This window comes from Artemia franciscana, chromosome 2 (genome assembly GCF_032884065.1).
Source record: "Artemia franciscana chromosome 2, ASM3288406v1, whole genome shotgun sequence".
NCBI lineage: Eukaryota > Metazoa > Arthropoda > Branchiopoda > Anostraca > Artemiidae > Artemia > Artemia franciscana.
In genome coordinates, this window is record NC_088864.1 from 32867942 (window position 1) to 32893210 (window position 25269).

Consider the following 25269-nt stretch of genomic DNA (forward strand, 5'->3'; position numbering starts at 1 on the left):
CGAAGGCACTTCAGTATACAGCAGTTTTTTGCAAAAGAATCATTTTTGCAAAGCGAAAAAAAAGCTGTGAATTTTGTATCCGGTGGATTCAGGGCTCTTTGTTGCACGTTGGTTTCCGAGAAATAAACACGTTGACCATTCTGTAAATGTACCGCTAAGTGAACAACAGCTGGACTACGTTCATGTATCGGAAATGAAAGAAATTCGCCAAACAGCTTCATTACTGCTTATATATCTTCCAGCCTGATATTGTACGATTTCGTCGAAATCTTTGTTTTCGGGCTGCAAGCCAAAAACTGCCATGTCACTGCCTTTGTTGACGTATTTACATATGTATTTGATTGCCTTTACGGAGTTACAGTATTCAACGTTTATGTGTGCATTAAATGTTTTTGATAATAATGGGGAATATGGAACAACCCACTGGTTATCTACTTCGATGGTGGTACCGTTGCCATTGTAGGTTCTTCAGTCATTTTACAATTAGAAATTTCTCTTTCAACGGTCTTATTACAATTAAAAATTTGTCTTTGAACGATATTCTTAAATACCTGTGTCCTGGTCGTCATTTATATTCTCTGTGTCCCGGTCGTCATTTGTGTCCCGGTATCCCAGTCTGTAATTTCTCTTTGAGTGTCCCGGTCGTTATTTATATTCCCTCTGTCCCGGTCGTCATTTGTGTCCCGGTCTGTAATTTCTCTTTGAGTGTTTTTTCTTTTTAGTATTTTTTAGTTTTTTACATTTTTTCTTTTTTCAGTTTTCTTTTTCTTCTTTATTTTTCAGCTTCACTATGAAATACATATCGCCGAACCTTTGTTTTTTTTAACTAAAATCTGGTAGGCATTGATGACCTTATCCAAGTCAAAATCCCAAACCCAATCATCATCGCTATCATTTTCAGTTTTGATATGTTTTGACTCTCGCTGTCCAGGTGGATCTTCATCTAACTGCGAGGTTTTGCGTTCTTTAGCCTCAAGCCTGTTTCCTTGCTGTTCTTTTGATTCCTCGGCACGCTTTCTTTTCTGACTTTCTCTATCAGCAGCAAGTTTTTTGGCATAGACTCTTTGAGTATCTTCATCGGCTTTTGCCATTGTAAGTTCATCAGTCATTTTAAACTTAAACATTAATAAATTTCTACGTGAACATATATGTCTTAAATATCTTTAATGACGTCACCGTCATAGCAAAAATGACGACAACTAACTTCATGACGTCAGTCGACACAGAAACATGACGTCACCTGACAGACAGACACACAGACAGACAACTTATCTATATATATAAAAATAAGTTGTCTGTGTGTGGATCTGTGGATCAGGTGACGTCATGTTTGTTCGCATATGACGTCTGAATTATTTCACACTAATACAAAAGAAGAAAAAAACTAAAAAAGGTAAAAACTACAAAAAAAACTAAAAAGAAAAAAACTAAAAAACTAAAAAAAACTAAAAAAGGTAAAAATCTAATAACTAAAAAAAAACTGAAAAAAATAAAAAAAGGCAAAAACTACAAAAAAAATAAAAACTAATAAAAAAACTAAAAAAGCTAAAAAACTAAAAAAAACTAAAAAAAGGTAAAAAACTAAAAAAAACTAAAAACTAAAAAAGAAAAAAACTAAAAAAAGGAAAAAACTGAAAAATAAAAGAGAAAAAGAAAACTAAAAAAATATGAATAAATATATATAAAAATAAGTTGTTTGTGGGTTATGTCTGTCTGTCTGTCTGTCGAGTGACGTCGTGTTTGTCCGCATATGACGTCTGAATTATTTCACACTAATACAAAAGAAGAAAAAAAACTAAAAAAGGTAAAAACTACAAAAAAAACTAAAAAGAAAAAAAAACTAAAAAAGCTAAAAAACTAAAAAAACTAAAAAAAGGTAAAAAACTAAAAACTAAAAAAAACAGAAAAAACTAAAAAAAGGCAAAAACTAAAAACTAATAAAAAAACTAAAAAAGCTAAAAAAACTAAAAAAAGGTAAAAAACAAAAAAAACTAAAAACTAAAAAAGAAAAAACTAAAAAAAAGGAAAAAACTGAAAAATAAGAGAAAAAGAAAACTAAAAAAATATTAATAAATATAAAAAATATAAATATAAATATAATATAAATTAGCAATCAACAAAGCACCGAGACACAAATGACGACCGGGACACAGGGAGTATAAATGACGACCAGGACATAAGTAAAAAAAAAAACTAAAAAAAACTAAAAAAATGGTAAAAACTACAAAAAAACTAATAAAAAAACTAAAAAATCTAAAAATCTAAATAAACTAAAAAAGAAAAAAAGAAAAAAGGAAAAAAATAAAGGAGAAAAACAAAACTAAAAAACGAATGTATATACAGACCGGGACACCGGGATACAAATGACGACCGGGACACAGGGAATATAAATGACGACCGGGACATAGGGACACAACTACAATGGGGACGCCGGGGGGCACAGGGGGATATAAATGACGACCGGGACACCGGGACACAAGGAATATAAATGACGCCCGGGACACTCAAAGAGAAATCACAGACTGGAACACCGGGACACAAATGACGACCGGGACACAGGGAATATAAATGACGACCGGGACACAGGGACATAACTACAAAGGGGACGCCGGGGTGCACAGGGGGATATATAAATGACGATGGCGACTCAGGGAATGGTCGATTAGCAATCACCATCAACAAAGCTCAAGGGCAATCATTAGAATCATGAGGTATAGATCTGAATACGGATTGTTTTCCCATGGACCATTATATGTTGCATGTTCAAGAGTCGGTAAACCTGACAATCTATTTATATGCACAGACAATGGGACAGCAAAGAATGTTGTATATTCGCAAGTTTTACGTAGTTAAAAACATATATATATATATATATATATATATATATATATATATATATATATATATATATATATATATATATATATATATATATATATATATATATATATATATATATATATATATATATATATATATCTTCTATATATATAAAAATAAGTTGTCTGTCCGTTACGCCAGATTATATCTTATCTATATATATAAAAATAAGTTGTCTGTGTGTGGATCTGTGGATGGATCAGGTGACGTCACCTGAAAAAACTGGATCGGGTGACAAAACTGAAAACTGAAAAAACTAAAAAAAGGCAAAAACTACAAAAAAAAACTAAAAACTAATAAAAAAAATAAAAAAGCTAAAAAACTAAAAAAACTAAAAAAAGGCAAAAACTACAAAAAAAAACTAAAAACTAATAAAAAAGCTAAAAAACTAAAAAAACTCAAATAAGGCAAAAACTACAAAAAAAACTAAAAACTAATAAAAAAAATAAAAAAGCTAAAAAACTAAAAAAACTAAAAAAAGGTAAAAAACTAAAAAAACTAAAAACTAAAAAAAAACTAAAAAAAAGGAAAAAACTGAAAAATAAGCTAAAATAAAGGTAAAAACCAATATAAAACTAAAAAAAAAACTGAAAAAACTAAAAAAAGGCAAAAACTACAAAAAAAAACTAAAAACTAATAAAAAAAGTAAAAAAGCTAAAAAACTAAAAAAACTAAAAAAAACTAAAAAAAACTAAAAAAAACTAAAAAAAGGTAAAAAACTAAAAAAAATAAAAAATAAAAAAAACTAAAAAAAAGGAAAAAAAAGGAAAAAACTGAAAAATAAGCTAAAATAAAGGTAAAAACCAATAAAAAACTAAAAAGAAAAAAAGAAAAAAAACTAAAAAAGGTAAAAACTAAAAGAACTAAAAAAGAAAAAAATAAATGACGACACTCAAAGAGAAAGCGACCAGGACAAAAGGAATGTTCGATTAGCAATCAACAAAGCACCGGGACACAGGGAGTATAAATGACGACCAGGACATAAGTAAAAAAAAAAACTAACAAAACTAAAAAGAAGGTAAAAACTACAAAAAAACTAAAAAGAAAAAAACTAAAAAAAGGCAAAAACTACAAAAAAAAACTAAAAACTAATAAAAAAGCTAAAAAACTAAAAAAACTAAAAAAAGGCAAAAACTACAAAAAAAACTAAAAACTAATAAAAAAAATAAAAAAGCTAAAAAACTAAAAAAACTAAAAAAACTAAAAAAAGGTAAAAAGCTAAAAAAACTAAAAACTAAAAAAAACTAAAAAAAAAGGAAAAAACTGAAAAATAAGCTAAAATAAAGGTAAAAACCAATAAAAAACTAAAAAAAAACTGAAAAAACTAAAAAAAGGCAAAAACTACAAAAAAACTAAAAACTAATAAAAAAAGTAAAAAAGCTAAAAAACTAAAAAAACTAAAAAAAGGTAAAAAACTAAAAAAAATAAAAAATAAAAAAAAATAAAAAAAAGGAAAAAACTGAAAAATAAGCTAAAATAAAGGTAAAAACCAATAAAAAACTAAAAAGAAAAAAAGGAAAAAACTAAAAAAAAAATTTCATCTAAAAAACTAAAAAAAACTAAAAAAGGTAAAAACTAAAAGAACTAAAAAAGAAAAAAATAAATGACGACACTCAAAGAGAAAGCGACCAGGACAAAAGGAATGTTCGATTAGCAATCAACAAAGCACCGGGACACAGGGAGTATAAATGACGACCAGGACATAAGTAAAAAAAAAACTAACAAAACTAAAAAGAAGGTAAAAACTACAAAAAAAAAGAAAAAAAACTAAAAACTAATAAAAAAACTAAAAAATCTAAAAATCTAAATAAACTAAAAAAGAAAAAAAAAGGAAAAAAATAAAGGAGAAAAACAAAACTAAAAAACGAATGTATATACAGACCGGGACACCGGGATACAAATGACGACCGGGACACAGGGAATATAAATGACGACCGGGACACAGGGACACAACTACAACGGGGAAACAGGGGGATATAAATGACGACCGGGACACCGGGACAGGGAATGGTCGATTAGCAATCACCATCAACAAATCTCAAGGGCAATCATTAGAATCATGAGGTATAGATCTGAATACAGATTGTTTTCCCATGGACCATTATATGTTGCATGTTCAAGAGTCGGTAAACCTGACAATCTATTTATATGCAAAGACAATGGGACAGCAAAGAATGTTGTATATTCGCAAGTTTTACGTAGTTAAAACCATATATATATATATATATATATATATATATATATATATATATATATATATATATATATATATATATATATATATATATATATCTATATTCACAGGTGGGACATAGGGACACAACTACAATGGCGCGTAACTATTATGGCGCGTAACGACTTACGCGCGCGGGGGGGCTTGGGGGGGGGCGCGAAGCGCCCCCACCAACTAGGTGTTGGGGTGGCGCGAAGCGCCACCCCAACAGCTAGTATATATATATATATATATATATATATATATATATATATATATATATATATATATATATATATATATATATATATATATATCTATATATATAAAAATAAGTTGTCTGTGTGTGGATCTGTGGATCAGGTGACGTCATGTTTGTCCACATATGACGTCTGAATTATTTCACACTAATACAAAAGAAGAAAAAAACTAAAAAAGGTAAAAACTACAAAAAAAACTAAAAAGAAAAAAAAACTAAAAAAAAACTAAAAAAAGGTAAAAATCTAATAACTAAAAAAAAACTGAAGAAAATAAAAAAAGGCAAAAACTACAAAAAAAATAAAAACTAATAAAAAAACTAAAAAAGCTAAAAAACTAAAAAAACTAAAAAAAAACTAAAAAAAGGTAAAAAACTAAAAAAAAACTAAAAACTAAAAAAGAAAAAAACTAAAAAAAAGGAAAAAACTGAAAAATAAAAGAGAAAAAGAAAACTAAAAAAATATGAATAAATATATATAAAAATAAGTTGTTTGTGGGTTATGTCTGTCTGTCTGTCTGTCGAGTGACGTCGTGTTTGTCCGCATATGACGTCTGAATTATTTCACACTAATACAAAAGAAGAAAAAAAACTAAAAAAGGTAAAAACTACAAAAAAAACTAAAAAGAAAAAAAACTAAAAAAGCTAAAAAACTAAAAAAACTAAAAAAAGGTAAAAAACTAAAAACTAAAAAAAACTGAAAAAACTAAAAAAAGGCAAAAACTAAAAAAAAACTAAAAACTAATAAAAAAACTAAAAAAGCTAAAAAACTAAAAAAACTAAAAAAACTAAAAAAAGGAAAAAAACAAAAAAAAACTTAAAACTAAAAAAGAAAAAACTAAAAAAAAAGGAAAAAACTGAAAAATAAGAGAAAAAGAAAACTAAAAAATATTAATAAATATAAAAAATATAAATATAAATATAATATAAATTAGCAATCAACAAAGCACCGAGACACAAATGACGACCGGGACACAGGGAGTATAAATGACGACCAGGACATAAGTAAAAAAAAAAAAACTAAAAAAACTAAAAAAAATGGTAAAAACTACAAAAAAACTAAAAACTAATAAAAAAACTAAAAAATCTAAAAATCTAAATAAACTAAAAAAGAAAAAAAAGAAAAAAGGAAAAAAATAAAGGAGAAAAACAAAACTAAAAAACGAATGTATATACAGACCGGGACACCGGGATACAAATGACGACCGGGACACAGGGAATATAAATGACGACCGGGACACAGGGACATAACTACAAAGGGGACGCCGGGGTGCACAGGGGGATATATAAATGACGATGGCGACTCAGGGAATGGTCGATTAGCAATCACCATCAACAAAGCTCAAGGGCAATCATTAGAATCATGAGGTATAGATCTGAATACGGATTGTTTTCCCATGGACCATTATATGTTGCATGTTCAAGAGTCGGTAAACCTGACAATCTATTTATATGCACAGACAATGGGACAGCAAAGAATGTTGTATATTCGCAAGTTTTACGTAGTTAAAAACATATATATATATATATATATATATATATATATATATATATATATATATATATATATATATATATATATATATATATATCACAGGTGGGACATAGGGACACAACTACAATGGCGCGTAACGACTTACGCGCGCGGGGGGGCTTGGGGGGGGGCGCGAAGCGCCCCCACCACCTAGGTGTTGGGGTGGCGCGAAGCGCCACCCCAACAGCTAGTATATATATATATATATATATATATATATATATATATATATATATCTATATTCACAGGTGGGACATAGGGACACAACTACAATGGCGCGTAACTAATATGGCGTGTAACGACTTACGCGCGCGGGGGGGCTTGGGGGGGGGCGCGAAGCGCCCCCACCAACTAGGTGTTGGGGTGGCGCGAAGCGCCACCCCAACAGCTAGTTTTTATATATATAGATAGATGTCCCGGTGTCCCGGTCGTCATTTGTGTCTCGATATCCCGGTCTGTAATTTCGTCTATATCAATAGATTGTCAGGTTTACCGACTCTTGAATATGCAACATATGATTGTCCATGGGAAAAACAATCTGTATTCAGATCTATACCTCATTATTCTAATGATTGCCCTTGAGCTTTGTTGATGGTGATTGCTAATCGAACATTCCCTGTATCCCCGTCATTTGTCGTCATTTGTGTCCCGATGTCCCGGTCTTTAATCTCGTCAGTCGACAAACATGACGTCAGTCGACACACAAACATGACGTCACTCGACACACACACACACAGACAACTTATTTTTATATATATAGATAGATAAGAGTCTGGCGCGGTATATTCATGTGGATATAACCCATCCTGAGGGTGTTATGTGACGACTTTTTTTGTTTGCATTAGCGTTTTAAATGGTTATCTGTACTTTAATCATTTTGATCAAAAGTTTAAATTGAATCCTAATTGCATCTGTTTGTTATGGCACTTGGTATTAACCAAGTGACATATAGCCATCGCAAATTCTGTCGGTCTGTCTGCCTGTCTGTTGGTCTGTCTGTCTGTCCTAGTTTTGCTACTTCAGGTACTTCCAGGCAAGCTAGGACGATGAAACTTGGCAGGCGTATCAGGGACCGGACCAGATTAGATTAGAATTAGTCGTGTACCCGATTTGACCACCTCGGGGGGAGTAGGGGGCCGGTTAATTCGGAAAAATAGAAAAAACGAGGTATTTTTAATTTAGGAAGGAATTATCGGATCTGAGTGAAATCTGAAGTTTGGAAGGATATCGTGTCTCAGAGCTCTTATTTTAAATCCCGAATGGATCCGGTGACATTGGGGGGAATTGGGGGGGGGGACCTAAAATCTTGGAAAACGCTTAGAGTGGAGGGATCGGGATGAAACTTGGTGGAAAAATAAGCAGAACTCCTAGATACATGATTGACATAACCGGGACGGATCCGCTCTCTTTGGGGGAGTTGGGGGGGGGGTTAATTCTGAACAAATTAAAAAAATGAGGTTTTTTAACTTACGAAGGAGTGATCGGATCTTAATGAAATTTGGAGTTTGGAAGGATATTGTGTCAAAGAGATCTCTTTTTAAATTCCAACTGGATTCGGTGACATTGGGGGGAATTGAGGGGAGACCTAAAATGTTGGAAAACACTTACAGTGGAGGGATCGGGATTAAACTTGGTGGGAAAAATAAGCACAAGTCCTAGATACGTGATTGACATAACTGGGACGGATCCGCTCTCTTTGGGGGAGTGGGGGGGGGGTTAATTCTGAAAAAAATAGAAAAAATGAGGTATTTTTAACTTGCGAAAGAATGATCGGATCCTAATGAAATTTAATGTTTGGAAGGATATCATGTATCAGAGCTCTTATATTAAATTTCAACCTTATCCGGCGAAGGGGATGTTGGGGGGGGGGGCGGAACCTAAACTCTTGGAAAATGCTTAGAGTGGAGGGATCGGGATGAAACTTGGTGGGAAAAATAAGCACAAGTCCTAGATACGGGATTGACATAACCGAAACGGATCTGCTCTCTTTGGGGGAGTTGGGGGGGGGGTTAATTCTAAAAAATTAGAGAAAAATGAGGTATTTTTAACTTGCAAAAGAGTGATCGTATCTTAATGAAATTTCATATTTAGAAGGACCTCGAAACTTTAGATCTCTTATTTTTTTTTATCCCGACCGGGTCCAGTGTCATTAGGGGGGGGGGACCGAAAATCTTGGAAAACGCTTAAAGCGGAGAGATCAGGATGAAACTTGGTGGAAAGAATAAACACAAGTCCATGATAGGTGACTGACATAACCGGACCAGATCCGCTCTCTTTGGTGGAGTTGGGGAGGGGGGGAGTAATTCGGAAAAAGTAGAAAAAATGAGGTATTTGTAACTTACGAATGGGTGATCAGATCTTAATGAAATTTGATATCTAGAAGGATCTTGTGCTTTAAAACTCTGATCTTAAATCCCGACCAGATCCGGTGACATTGAAGGGAGTTGGAGGGGGCAGCCGGAATTCTTGGAAAACGTGAAATCGAGTATCTTACGAATGGGTGATCGGATCTCAATGAAACTTGATATATAGACGAATCTTATGTCTCAGATGCTCCATTCGAATCGTATCCAGGGACATAGAGGATTGGAGGGGGGAAACAGAAATCTTGGAAACCGGAAATCTTGGAAAACGCTTAGAGTAGAGATATCGGGATGAAACTTGACGGGAAGAATAAGCGCACGTTATAGATACGAGATTGGCGTAATTGGTACGGATCCGTTCTCTTTGGGGGAGCTGGGGGTTGTTAATTTGGAAAAGTTAGAAAAATTAAGGTATTTTTAACTTAAGAACGGGTGACCGGATTTTAATGAAATTTGATATTTAGAATGAACTCATGTCTCAGAGCTCTTATTTCAAATCCCGACCAGATCTGTTGACATTGGGGGGAGCTGGAGGGGGAAACCAGAAATCTTGGAAAATGCTTATAAATGTCGTAGATATGTGACTGACGTAACCGGACTGGATCCGCTCCCTTTGGGGGAGTTAGATGGTGGGGTTCAGTGCTTTGGCGAGTTTTGTGCTTCTGGTCGTGCTAGGACGATGAAAATTGTTAGTCGTGTCAGGGAGCTGTACAAATTGACTTGATAAAGTCGTTTTTCCCGATTTGAACATCTGGGGGGGCTGAAGGGAGAGAAGAAATTAGAAAAATTGAGGTATTTTTAACTTGCGAGTGGGTGATGGATCTTAATGAATTTTGATATTTATAAGGACCTCGTGACTCAGAGCTCTTATTTTAAATCCCGACCGGCATTAAGCCTTTGATTTTTCTTTTAAAGCAACCTATTGATTCTTAGAATTTTGCTAGAGCTCATACCATATGAGGTCTTGGCTCTTCCAACCTCGTCACAAGTGCCATATGAGCTCTTAGCTCTTGTTGTTAATTGTATTTGTAAGTTTTTTTGTGGCCATGGCCCTTCGGGATTTTAGTGTCGGGATTTTGAAATGTACTATACTAACCTATACTATCATTAGGCACCAAACTTGTTGAAAATCAAAAACGATTTTGTAAAATATGCTTAGTGTGTTTTGGTTTGTCCCATGACCAATTTGCCAATGACCATGACCAATTTGGCGCACCAACTGAAAGTTTTATTACTGCTGCACCTTTGCCAGTGTAAATTCTTGAGATGACACCAATTGCTTGGGGATTAGATGCATTAGAATAAGGAGTAAAAAAAAGTTCAGAAAAGGCTTGCATATATTTCTTGTAGATTCTAAATATTAAAAATTCGCAAAGGCTGTCATGAACACCTGTATAATATTGTGCTCCATTTTGAAGAAAAAGAGAAAATTTGTCCAAGTCGTCTTTTAAACAATTTTGCTGTAGTATCCCGCCTTTAAAAGCAGTTTTACACAAATGCAGTTTGAGTACATATCAAATAATTCTAATTTCTCTCCTAATGGCTGCTGTATAAACAGCTTACTTTTAAAACAAAGAGTACCAAAATTAGTTATGAAAACTTTAAAAAATTTTGCCCTTTTTTCAGGTCCTGGTGAAGAAACCTACCCAAGTCTTTCAGGATTATTGGACCACGAACCAAATTTAGAATTTGATGATTCAGAATGGCAAGCAGAAAATGTTGCAGAAGGTTCTTTTCTCAATGCTATTATTGGACATTATTATAGGAAATAAAAGTCCTGACTAAGAAAAAATGATAATTCTAAAATCGCTTTTTTTAAATAAATCTCGGAAACCACCAGGGGAAACTCTTCTATTGGTTCTTGGATGTCAATTGTTATGGCATATATTTGTATTTTGCTGATAAAAATGTAGCTTTTACAGACAGAAATTTTGTGGTTTCCAGTTTCTTTCTTCTATGTTTGGATATATTTACTTTGCAAATGTATGTGCTAAAAATGTATAAAAAGAACTAGAAAAGGATAAAAACCGCACTTAATTAGACAAAGCGAGAAACTGTCTAGAACTACACCCCCCCCCTTCGCAAATAAAATTATACTCATCATAAAAACTAATCCTTAATGCTGAAATTAACTCTTTTTAAATTGAATTTAAATTGGGCTTTTCCTAAGACTAATTTGCGTTAGTTTAATGTAATGCGCTCCGGCGTTCTATGCTGAACAAAATGGCTATCTAAAAATTTTGATCTGGCGACTTTGGGAAAAAATTAGCGTTGGTGGGGGCCTAGGAGCCCTCAAATTTTTTTGGTCACTTAAAAAGGCCACTAGAACTTTTAATTTCCTTAGAATGAGTCCTCTCGTGACATTCTACGACCACTGGGTTAATACGATCACCCCTGAAAAAAAACAAAAAACATATAAACACGCATCCTTGATCTGTCTTCTGGCAAAAAAAAAAAAACAACAAAATTCCACATTTTTGTAGATAAGAGTTTGAAACTTCTACAGCTAGGTTTTCTGATGCACTGAATGATTCCATTTTTTAGAGTTTCGGTTACTATTGAGCCGGGTCGCTCCTTACTACAGTTTGTTACCACGGACTGTTTGATGTGTCATCGAATGGGCAATTTCAGAAGATATATAGATTTATCGCTCAATAGTTGGACCACTCATAAAACTAAATGCTAATCGTAATAGTCCACTTGAATTTGCTTATCTCAACTTGAGCTTGCTAAGGTTTAGCGAGTGTAAACCATTTTTGCTTAGCATGTTCTTGGATTGTGATAGAGAATATCAATGAAAGGAAAATAAGTTTATTATTTGTGTAGTAGCCAATATCACCAAAATCAATACTTATATTACTATATTGATAAAATTTACACGGGTAATAGTTTATCGCAGCAAATTTCATTTGAATAAATGTAGTTGGGCCTTTTAAAAGCTAATCTGAACAAGTTCATATATTAGCCTACGTTTTTCTAGTTTCACCGCTAGCACTTGCTTTGCTTTTAGATTTCTGCTCTGGTATATGGGGGATTCCAAGTAACAAATTGGGGGGGGGATCCTGATCTCTACCATTAAATTGATTGTTTCTTTACCACCCTAGAAAGGTTGAAAGGTATATCTTTTCTACCTTGTTTGAAGCTGAATCACGGAAGTGTTTTCAATCTGTGTTATTATAGACATAAAGTTGGCCTACAGCCCCTCCAAAACCCTCTGGTTTACCCAATCGTTAACTTTTTAGCAGAAAATTAGGCATATTGCGGCTTGTTTGAACCGGAATTGCGCAATGGTTTTAAATCTATATCTGGGTTGCAGTGGTAGCTATCAACCTGTAAGAGATGGTTACGCTCCATAATAAAAAATAAAATAGCCAATAGTTCCTAAGACTAGAATTAGATAAAAATACGAAGTACAGTATTAGAACAGCCTTGTCAGAAATCCCTATGTAGGAAACTTATAGCTCGTCGGCTTGAATAGCAAAGAAAACCCATTGACTTGAAAATACGAAAAGTTGCTTGAACTGTGAAATTCTGCATCGACGTCACCTTTTTTTTCTACCCAGCTAGCGGGACACTAGAACATTATAGAGAGGAGGAACTAAAACGAGTTTCTTTTTGTAATTTTCAGTTTTAAAGATAAAACTGACACAAATTACTCTGTGTATGAAAGGGGCTGTTCCCTCCTCAACGTCCCGCTCTTTACGCTAAAGCTATTACTGTTTTATAAAGTAGAATTGAGAGAAAGAGTCAAACTTTAGCGTAAAGAGCGGGGCTTTGAGGAGGGAACAGCTCCTTTCAAACGCGGAGTAATTTGTGTTCGTTTGAAGTTTTGATGTCGCTCCCTACTTTCAGTTGAAAAACTTGTTTTTTAATTTAATATTATAAAGAATGAACTCTTGCCTATATAAACTCATATAGGCAACTTAACTATAGTATAGGCTTGTACAGTTATTATATTTAAAGTCAAAATATTCAAATTCCTTCCAAAGGGGAACCGCATGACAAGCGGGTACGCTTACCATTGTTCCATCAAAGACTTATGAAAAATAATTTACATATAAGACATGATAATAAATTCGTTAATTCACTAAAAAAACTATATAAGGAATCGGTCTGGTTAACTATAAATGGGGATTATGTAAGTTTCTTCGGTATCATGGCTGTAGAGATGGCTGTAACCTAGTAAAGAACAAACCATGGTACATATTGGATTTTGTTTGATGCCTCATTCTCTGAAGTTTGTCTATTAACTTTCCAAATAAGAAAAAGCCGTAGGCTTTTTTCTGTTTTTAAGACAAAATCCATCAAAATGATCCCTCTAAATCAAAATAGATCACAACTCTGCTTAAGTCCTGATTTACTACAAACCTAAATAACGACGAAGACCACACTGCCTTTCCATTACAAACTCCAAAAACAAGAAGAACAAGAGGGAATTTTTTAAGACAGTGGGAAACAAATTAGAATGAATGTTTCGGCCCTATGTCCAAGGGCCGTCCTCAGCAATACAAATAAGAAAAAACAACTTACGAGAGGATAAAATCTATAAAACTAAAATAAACAATTTTTCAAAACAGTCCCAGCATCCTTACCTCAGCGAAGTTCAACAAGGACTGAAAAATAAATTGTTTTGAAACAAGGCGGTTCAATGAAATGAAAGAAAATGATTTAAAAACAGGTTTTTAATGCCAGTCTATTTTTTTTCGCTGCTGATCTTGTAGGTCGATTTGTGACAGGTTCTGTGTTAATATCTATTGGTTTTTTAAAATATTTTGTAAGGTCATTTTTAATTAAATTTGTGTATAAAACATTCAGTGAATATTCTCCTAAATCCCTATTTAAGGAAATATTATTATTAATCTTAAGTCTGATGTCAATTGCTTCTCGAACTACTTGCTTTATGCCTAGATCATTGCTAATAATGGCGGATTCTTCAAAAAGTATTTTGTGGCTAGTATTTTCGAAAACATGGCTACTTAAAGCAGAATCAAAAGAGAATCAGAAGTTTCAATTTCCATTTGAGTCTACACCCTTCCGATATTCTACGACCGTTAATTCTTTCCGGCTCCCCAGTAGAAAAAAAAAACGCATTCATGACATCCTTCACGGGAAAAATATAATTCTTTTTTTTTTAATGGAGATTGAAAATTCCGCTTCAGGATTGTCGAGCATTTTATATTTCACGCCAATCTTTCGTTAAGATTTTACACTGTTTAAGGGGTGCTTCCTTCTTTGTGTTAAAGCATATAAAATTGTTATATATCAATAGTATCTGATGAAAAAATGGAAAACTCCTGATGTTTGCATATGGATTCAGTGTCAATTGCTGCTAGTTACTCTTGAGCCTTGTGAAACCTGTCCCTTTGTTAACTGAGGCTACAATATTTAGCTTTTTACACGTATTGAACCAGAATCATCGCTTTCGTGGGAAACCTCTTAAAACAGAGTCAGAAAGATAAGTCCACTACTGAGAGATTCTCATCAGTACTACTCGTCATATAATTGAATTTTCCCGTTCGATATCTATTCTTAGATACCCATAACTCATCCATGGGATAAGATGAAAAAAAAAAAACTGAAGCATAAAAATGGAAAAGAAAAAAATAGAGAGAAAATTGAAAACAGCTAACGGCTAAAACAAATGAGTTGTTTCTTGTAGAAGTGATAAGTGAGTAATTTATTCATTTTTTTTTTCAATGTAATCATATTGGGTGTTCGTTCTCTCTAGTAATTTTTATCTTTTTTTATATTTTAACAAAAATGTCCGATAAATGTTTTGTTTATGTTTTTAGAAGGCGAGCTCGCTGTTTATGCAGAGACGCCCGTGTCTGAGTGTAGTGTGGAGCTTAGCTTGGAAGAAGCATTTGGTAGTATGTGTCCAAATATTGATGATGAAGAGGACAGACTAGAACAGGTTGATGAAGGTTTGTCGGCCTTATTGCTTTTCTTCTTTTTATTTGCATAAATTTTTCAGACTGTTGATTAAAAAGCTTTGTTGCGCACAGGTGAAAAATAGGGTGCTGTCTTTTCTGATGATGGTGTTCATTTCAAGAAGAATAAACTAGATACATGAACTTAGGAAATTTGTACCCAAAGGTGCATTTTGGTTTATATGTTTGCCTCCTATCGTGGTAAAAAAATATGACCCCTCATAGGTTAGGATTAAGTGAAATAAAAATTTACTATTGCCATGATTAATATTTGTATCTTTTTTTTAACAAACAAACCGAGTTGAAAAATAACATTTTGTAAGAAAATAAAAATTTGTGGTCGTATTTGCCATAGTCGCTCCCAGTTTTGTGCAAATATTTTAGATTTTAGTTTCAAAATATAGAAATTGGACAGGGTGAAAATTTATTAGATTAAAGCGACTTAAATATGGGATAGATCAGCAGAATTTTTATCTGTGATGTTGCTCTACAGTGAATCTTTCCTGTGTGATGGAATATTGGGCAAGGGCGTAAAACTTATTCTTCTAATTCAATATTAGTTGATCCGATGCCTTTCACATAAATCTGTCAGACTTGGTTCCAGCAGATATTTTAATTTATTAGGTTTTTCAGTTTACTTATTTTATATTGATGTTGAATCTTCGTGAACTATTTCTTACAATGTATCTCATTAAATTAACCCCTTTCACTTTATACGTGAAGTTTTAATTCCTTAGGAACCACCTTAGAACTGGATCTCTTTATACTGCTCCTCCGAAGGAGCTAATAATTCAGTGTATTCGCTCCGGCATATATTCAAAATTATTATATCCTTTTATTTTGATCGCTTTTACAGGGACAGGCTTAGATAAACGCATTTGCCCGCTTAGTTAATTAAATTTGGGCCTTTTTGTCATAATCGGGCTTTCAAAACTTCTAATCTATTCATCAATAACACTGTTCCAGGAAAGTTCATGATGAATTTTCCTTTTATTAATATTCCCGAATTGTTGTCTTTGTCTTCAATTTCTTCACAGCAGTGAAGAAATTAGAGCTGTTTTTCATGTCAATATTATTTTGGAAGAGAACGAGTAAGCCTCTCCATTGTTAATTTCCATTTGTAATTACCTTTTTGTGGCTTCTTAAATATTAAATTATAATAAAAAAAGCTTATCTATGCAAAAATTAGGATAAAATTTTTAACTTAAAATGAAGATAAGTTAGATTATAGAAGATGTTAAATCTAAAGTAAGCAGAAATTAATATGAACGAAGAAATTAAACTGAATCTAAATAGAAATTGCAATGAATAATAAAGCCAAATTTAAGACGGACATAAACTGCTCCAGGCTATTTTTCTTGTATACTTCATAACCACTTCACCAATGGACAGATGCTGAGGGAAAATTCTAAACTGTTTAAAGTCTTCGCTGATTATGTAGAAGAGGGCTTCTACATAATCTTCCTTGAAATCCCGCTGATCTCTTAAGTTTTTGTTCTCTTTTATCCTCATAAATCGATTTCTGGACATTGGTTCCTTGAGTAGGTCACTTTCAAGATCTTCATTGACTGACCTATAATCTCTTGGAGAGTATAATCTTTAATAACCCAAAAATATCAGTATTACGGCGAACACTCGGAGTTCATCAGCTGGATTTTAACAGCATATCTAACCGTTTCATGAGAGATAAGGCCAAAGAGTTTATTTTCTAGAAACAAAGCCAAAAACTCTACTGTTGTTTTTCCTTCTATTTCTTCTCAGGCCTTCTCCAGCGCCTTAGCTACTCCCTTGCCAAAGTTTTGCCAATGGTAGGATCCTTTTTCCTTCCTCTATTTAGGATTCGCAATTTTGAACTACCTGCTCTGTGGCCCACCTTTGAACTTGATACACCCTCTTCTTATGTGGGGATGATGTTTTTGATGTCTTTAAATTTTTTTTTTTCAAGAGGACCTGGTCTAAAATCTACTTCATCAGTTCCTGAGATATCATTTACAATAGGGGCCACAGTTTCGTCGTCATTTCCTTCATCTTCATCAGTCGGATCAGGAGGCAGGACAACAACCTGAATATCTTCACATCCAAATTCTTTATCTTCTAGGTGGTCAAGAGCTTTGCCAAGTGAAATGCAGAGATTTCTTTTCTTCATTTTCAGAAATCTGAAAAAAAGAGAAAAATGTAAAGAAAGATTAAAAGATATATTTTCTATAGCGACGTATACGCTGAAGCTGAATCAGCCTATCAGTCTCTATTTTTCAGAACTCACACTATTTTTGTTATTTTACCTATACCCGATCAAAACAGAGAGAAAACGGGTTAATAATAAGAGAAAACGAGAAAAAAACATTAACAGAAACTGTCACATGGATATCAAGTAAACTAAACCCATTAATGAACGCCACGGAAGAAAAATTGTAGAGATAATTATGACCAAAGCCAGAAAAGCACTGATAAAGTTTTCCCCAAGTTGCCACACAAAAGAATCAACCAAGCAATTTCATTAAAAAAGTGAAAAAAACAACGCTGATAACCTAAAAACAACGCTTAGAGCCCACTGTCCTATAAATATGGCACCAACGTAAAAATCTGTAAAACTTTGAACTTACCCGTCAGTTCTATTTTTATCCAGAAATATTGTCTACTACTATCTGGGGAAATATTTACTATTTTTTACCGAAATTTTGAATATTAGGCTAATTATGACCTTAATGATGTCGCTGATCCAATAATGAATGATCAATTGACCTGGAAAAATCAACCTTGGTAGCTTGATCCCCAGTGAAGCAGTTATCACTCAAAGCAAATTATTCTGATTGTAAATTTGACCATATAAAAATTAAAACCAGCTGTCCTTTAAATAGGACAGTGGGCCGTAACAAGTAAAGTCGCGGGCAATCATACCCTACGTTTCTTCCATAAACTGCCTCTTTATGTTAGTGCTACTGAGCTATGTGCTTATGATCGTTTGCTAATATTTCACCAGTTACGCTTACCTATGCACTTTTAAATGCTTGAGCGCCTATTGGTATCAGACAATGAGCTTGTTGAGATATTATATGCACCTCTTTTACACCTTTCATTGTCGATATAGCAAAGGCTTAATGGGCCTTATGATTCCGGCTAGGCTAATTGTTTTGATATTTTTGCTTTTCCTTAGATATTTTCCTCTATTTTTTTGTTTTGTTTTATCTGCGTTATTTTTTAAATCGTTGTTTTTACTGTTGGCTTGAATAAAACTATTCAGTATGTGTAAATATTTGTATGTAGTTCTGGGAGCTTGGGCTTTCTCCATCCCCGGCACGAAGCACGAGACAGGCTTGTATGTATTTGATTCTCTATTCTTTATTAGGATAATCTAAGAAATTCTGACGTGAATCCAGTTCCTCCTTCCTATTAATACATCACAGAATCATCCATTTTATAGGATTTGCTCTCTTCTTGGGCTCTTTTTGATTCTCACTGTTGCTTCTCGTATAACCTTGGATTTCATTTACTATTTGATGTGACCATCCGTATTGGTTTCTTCTAACCGGAGATTTTGTTGCCCATTATTCTCATTTGAGATTCGTAGTGATGCTTGGTGCCACAAGTCTTCTAGCCGCACATCTCATTTGCGCTTCATTTTCGTACATCATACATTTTCCCATGGCTTTTGCTTTAGCTCTTTGGATTCATTCAGAATAATTTTCTAATAAATAAATATGCATACATGCATACATAAATAAGTACAAAGTTGTTCTTTTAAAGGGAGTATATATTCATTATTCTTTGGTTTTAAATTATGACAATAAATTAATTATGAACAATTTCAATTTAATTAACAAATTCTATCGTGAATTCAGTTCCTCCTACCTGTTAATGCACCAAAGAATCATTCATTTAATTTGATTTGTTTTCTTTTGGGAATCGTGATTTTAACTGTTGCTTCTCTTCTAACAGCAGATTTCATTTACGATACGGTGTTTTCGTTGTGATGCTAAATGTCAAATGTCTTTTAGCCGCAGATCTCCTTTGCGCTTCATTTTTCTGCATCATTATCTCCGACCTCTTTTCATACCTTTTACTTTGGCTGCTCGGATTCATTCAAAATAATGTGTAATTTCGTATGACGTTGTAGACACAAAAAAACTTCAATCCCTGCTTCACCGCAGTCGTCATATTGTTGCTTTAACTGTTTTTTTTTTTTTATTCAATAACAGTCAGCTGTTTTCTTTTTCAACGGTCATTTGTTATCTTCTGTAATTTTGCTCATGTCTTAGACACTAAATTTTAGTTACTCCCTCTGTTCATCAATCATAGAGTCACACAAGCTAAACAAATACGTTCCTTCATTCCATTGCTATATTGATTTGTCTTCTAACCGCCCAAGTACGCTAAACTAACACGTTCCATCATTCCGTTATATTTTGGCTTTGCCTTCTAACTGGAGAGTTCGTTGCGCAACATTTTCCTTTGCAGTTCAATGTGACTTTTGCCGTTCCTTTTTCAATGTCTTTTTTTAGCTGTTCAGTCATTTGTCATCTTGTGTAACTTTGCAACCATCAGAGATATTAAAAACGTACGACAACTCCTGGGGGGGAAATGATGTAATATATTGTCTAGAAATGTATATAAATATGACGTCACTCACCTGATTTTTTTTCTTCAAAATTTAGGTTCTAAACGCTTTTTATCAAACTCGTAATTCAGCTAGATCGTTTTTTCAGGCCAGAAAATCACAAGGTGCTAATTTTCAAAAAAAAAAAAAAAATGTCAAGCCGTTTTCAAGAAAAATGTATACATAAAAACATCTGCAGTTGCTTTTTTAAAGATGTAAGATATGTTCGACTAAAAGTTTGCATTATACTTTCTGAGACCTACCTTTGAGCTATTATTTTGTCTGTCTTTCATTAAAATCAAAATTCTTTTATTTTCAGAGGATGACTATCTCGATATGGCAAAGCATGGTATTGTTGAGTTAGGTGGGGTCGATCGTCTTAGTCGAAAAGTTATCGTATTAACCGCCGCTCGATTACCTTCAAACAAAGGATTTGATCACAACAGATTCCTTAGGTAGGTGGTATTTGTTTTTCTTGTGATTAATTTACCTGTGAGGGCTTCAAAACAGTGCATGTTTGAATTGTTTTGTCTGTTTTATGCAAAAAAGTGTTTCTATAAAAATTAAGGAGTACATTGAAAACATCAAATGAGCAAACATTGGCCTGTGTAAAATGTCCAAGCCTCCAGAGTAGCACCAAACCACTTGAGGCAAAAAAAAATGCGCGTGCTCCTCCTTCATCCAAACCTATCCAAAGTTTCACCCTTTACTCCTCCTATGAATTTCCATTTTTCTTCAAATTCTTTTTTGTGTCCACTTCTCATCACATTCGGAGATGACTTCACTATCATTTGAACCAAGATGGATGGTGCAATTCTTGGTAATCTATCATCAATGTTAACTTTTTATGGCACTTGGTATTTACCAAGTGATGTATAGCGATCGCAATTTCCGCCTGTCTGTCTTTCTTTGTGGGTCCCACTTTTGCTAGTTCGGGCGCTTCTAGATAAGCTAGGACGATGAAAGTTGGCAGGTGTATCAGGGACCAGACCAGATTAAATTAGAGGTAATCGCTTCCCCGTTTCGACCATTTGGGGGGGGGGGAGTGGAAGGACGATTAATTCGGAAAAGTTAGAAAAAATGAGGTATTTTTAAGTTACGAAGGAATGATCAAACCTTAATGAAATTTGATAGTTAGAAGGACCTCGTGTCTCAGAGCTCTTATTTTAAATCCCGACCGGATCCGGTGACATTGGGAAGAGTTGGAGGGGGAAACCAGAAATCTTGGAAAACGCTTAGAGTGGAGAGATCGGGATGAAAGTTAGTGGGAAGAATAAGCACAAGTTCTAGATATGTGATTGACATAACCAGACCTGATCCGCTCTTTGGGGGAGTTGGGGGGGGGGGGGGTTTCCATTGCTTTCGTCAGTTTGGTGCTTCTGGAGGTGCTAGGACGATGAAAACTGGTAAGCGTATCGAGGATTTGCACAAATTGAATTGATAACAGTCTTTTACCCGATTTGACCATCTGGGGGGGGGGGGCTGGAGGGAGGGGAAAGTGTGGAAAATGAGGTATGGTTATCTCACGAATGGTGATCAGATCCTAATGAAACTTGATGTGTAGAAAGATGTCATATCTCAGATGCTTCATTTTCAATTCGGATTGAATCCGAGGACATCAGGGGGTTGAGGGGGGAAACAGAAATCTTGGAAACCAGAGTACCGAGTCTAATTTTAGGTTCCGGCCTCATCACAAGTGCCATATGAGCTCTTGGCTCTTCCGACCTCGTCACAAGTGCCATATGAGCTCTTGGCTCTTGTTTTTCATTATAGCCCTAGAGAATTGGTTCAGACTACATTTCCAAATATCTTTACTAGAAGCACTAACCAAGTAATTAAAGCTGTACTGTGCACTTGATCAATTTTCTTGTTGCTTAACATCATCTCTCTTTCCCATTTATTCCTAGACTAAGTCACTTGTTCTTTTTAATGTTTAATTTCAAACTAGTTTTGCACTTTGAACTCTCAAAACCTCGAAGAATTCATTCATTTTGTTAGCATTTTGATTCAAGACACTTAAATCATCTTCGTAATCTATGTCCAGGAGAGTCTTACCTTTCAATTTTAGACCATGGTGTCCTGTAACCGTTGCCGTGCTCAAAGTACATCAAAATAATCCATAGAAACGGAAATAGGACATAATCCTGATTAATTCTTCCTGACTCTACACCGTATCATCTACTAACCTCACTTGGTACCTTAACTGTAGCAACAATATTTTTGAAGACAGCACTAATCAGTATGCTATCTGGTACACTATACAAGTGTAGGACCCACACCCACTCTTACCACCTTTCTTATAAAGGGAGCTGATTAAAGATTTTATAAAATCACTAGTTGCGTCCTCTTTTTAAAAAATCGTATTCATAATCATCAGTTATTTATCTATAGTTTTCCAACAATAGATCATCCTTCACTGTCTAATTGTCAAGAGAATTTCAGTTGTCTATTTCATTGCTTGCAGCTTCATATTAGTTTAACACATTTTTAAGATAATTTGCTCATCTTTCTTTAACACTTCCCTTGTCACTAATTGAAGCTCCGTTTCTATTAATAACTAGGACGAGTTCAGACTGAGTACTTCTTCTTAATTTCTTAACATACCAATACAATATTTTACTATTATGACGTCTGGCTGTATCTTCCAAATCCTTGGCAATTTTATCCATAGCCTCCTTAACACATCTCCTTAATTTACACTTTAACGTCTTCTCTACCTCCCTTACTTTCTTTTATTTTTGCACAACCTGTCATTCAGAAATTCTTGCACAAACTCCTTCTCTCTTTTACCAAGCTTAAAGCGGTTCGCTAATTTTCCTAACTGGGCTTATAACTTACCTCCTAAGAATATCTTTTGCTACTTCTAAAAATGTATTCCTAAATTCATTCTAGCCATCTACGTTGTCAAACGTAGGTCATATCATTAATTCAACAAGCAAGATTACTTCTAATTTGATCAAATTAGCATTAAGCAATTCAAGCATTAAGCAAGTTAGGTCATATCATTAATTCAACATTGCGCAGTCTTTTCAGTAAAATTTCATAATCTACTGTATCAAATGCCTTCTTCAAATCAGTTAACACATTTCAAGGAATTAGATTATTTTCTACGTCACCATTTAACCAGTCTCAGAAATGGGGATTAGGGACTCACACTTTCTAGAGCCGAACTGTGAATATGATAAAAATCCAGGGCAATCCATGTTAAAAAAAAATCGTTTTATGCTCCAATTTTTCATCTATTTTTAAAGATAGTGGCAGAATAAGTATTGGTTTCCAATCTCAAATCTCTCTTTTATCGGAACCTTCATGAATGTAGCTAACTTTTGCGTGCTTTATTTCATCCGGAAAGACTACTGTGTGCTTTAATTCATTTGAAAAGACTCCTTTTTCAATCTATAAATTCAATAAATAGACTAATTCACTAAATTCACGAATTCACTAATCAGAGGTAAAATTCACACATCAAATGCTTTAAGGTCTTGGCTTTTAACAGCAACCGGTTTGGGTCCGATCCGTTTCGCTGCTGGTGTAATATCATCCATATAGTAAATTCATTAAACTGAAACGAGTGACACAGACCGCTGCCATTGATAAGCTCTTTATCATCCCCCTGGTCCTTCGCTTAACAATTTATTTGTATTCATATTTTGGTAAGAAATTTGTCTCGTATGACTAACTGTTCGTTTGATCTAATTCTCTGATGACCTTCTGTGCGTCAATGGTTTTCTCCAAAGTACACCTCTTAGCCGTTCCTTCAGCAGAATTTACCCTATTTGTTTCCATGAGTTTGGCTCTTTGGTAATAGTCTGTTCGTCCCTCTGGTTTCCTCCGTTATTGACTTCCAGACCGTACTCTATTTCTTTCAGGAAACAGGTTGTTTCTCTCCAAAAACTGTTTTTTTCCTGTAGAAACAGGTGAAGGCTCGCTGAAGGCATTCTGGATCTATATGAAGTGGGAAACAAAAAAATAGTGAAATTTGTATTGTGACACATAGTTGAAGGTTTGCTAAATAATTCTGTTAGAGAATCTCCCTTTAACAGTTGCTTTAGGGGCATTAGCGGCTGATCAACGTGTACTAGTTTATAGTGTACCATGTACAATTACGGTACAATTTTAAATGCCGGTGTACAATTTTAAATTCAAATTTCTACATTAAATTGAAAATTTTCACTTATAAAAATTAAATTAATGGTAAGTGTTGCTCTATATCTAAGATTTCCATTGATTGTAATGTGTATTACTTACACTCGAACTATTGAGGTGAATTACTGGGATCTGAAAGCATATTAATGACTTAGAACAATTATTTAACTCTATTTGCTATTTTTTTCCATCTAAATCTTAATATCTTTGTTATTGTTTCTCCACAAAAATCTTTAGAAATGTATAGATTAGAATTATTTAAAATATACTTAAATTGGTTATCAAACAACATTTTACTATGATGCTATATCATCTTTGCTTGTAATATGAATGGAAAGCTTATCTGTTTTTCTGTTTCATTGTTGAAGGTCTCTGATCTTTACGAATAAAGGCTGTGCTGCCAAAAATTCAGCATTTTGTGATAAACTGTATCTTACTTCAATCCAGTCACTTTTGAATAAAAGAGAACTAGAATTTTCAGTTCCCAATCCAATGAACCTCCTCCTTCTATGACAGCCCCTTCTCTACAAAGTAGAAAAATATATTGAAACCACCTCGTTCAATGCTATGTATTTACAAATGGGGGACACACGAATATAACGCATAACCCATCCAGTGAGCCTTTGAAAAGGTTACTTTCTAGCTCTTTTTCCTCTGTCTCCCAGATAGACAGGTCTACAATAAGCTGTCAACTTTAATTCTATTAGACACTTCATAATCTCTTTATTTACAGAATTGCGTAGTTATAACAATGAGTGAAATAGAAAAATTGTTGACTCCACTGCAAAAATACCGCCATCTTGGGAACTTTTTATAGTAAGCATCGTGAATTTCTCATACGACCAACATTGCAGAAGTATGCGAATTTCAATGTGGAAGTATTTCAGGTTTTTTTGGTTGTGCGATTGGGTGATAGCATATAGGAGGTAGCACATGAAGGGGGTATGTATTCAATTATGTAGGGGGTATTTAAGAAGGCTTATTTGAGAATTACCTTGTAACGTAGAACTAAGCTTGTGAATCCGTATGCTACTCAGAGCGGAATGAGTATTACAGTACTGTCCATCAAAATTTAAACGCTTTTTGCCCCTAGCTCTTTGGCAATTCAATCCTGAAAGCCGGGATTTTCTACGTATACAATTCCTAACATGTTTCTCATCGTGCAAATTCTCTCCTTTATTGACACACTGATTCGTGAAGATCAACAAACAGAAACGTTTCGTTTTATACAAAAAACGAAATCAAACGATTATACAGCCCAAACCTAGTCTTTTCAAACTTTTCAACAGTCAGTGGGGCGACACCCCATTTGCTATTGAATAAATGTAGGGTAATGAAAATATATCAAAATTAA

The 25269-nt window shown here is 34.0% G+C and overlaps 1 protein-coding gene and 1 long non-coding RNA gene across 2 annotated transcripts in view; both read left to right on the forward strand.

The window, feature by feature from the left end:
- LOC136040267 (rho GTPase-activating protein 1-like) overlaps positions 1-25269 on the forward strand; it is an 82287-nt gene that overhangs the window by 22763 nt on the left and 34255 nt on the right. Inside the window, exons 2-4 of the mRNA XM_065724502.1 lie at positions 10872-10973; positions 15038-15169; positions 20089-20224. Coding sequence (XP_065580574.1) covers positions 10872-10973; positions 15038-15169; positions 20089-20224 — 370 coding nt within the window. The remainder of the gene's footprint in view (positions 1-10871; positions 10974-15037; positions 15170-20088; positions 20225-25269) is intronic.
- LOC136040248 (uncharacterized) lies at positions 3600-4875 on the forward strand. Its single transcript, XR_010620652.1, has 2 exons — positions 3600-3898; positions 4619-4875. It is a non-coding gene; the product is annotated as an uncharacterized LOC136040248 (long non-coding RNA).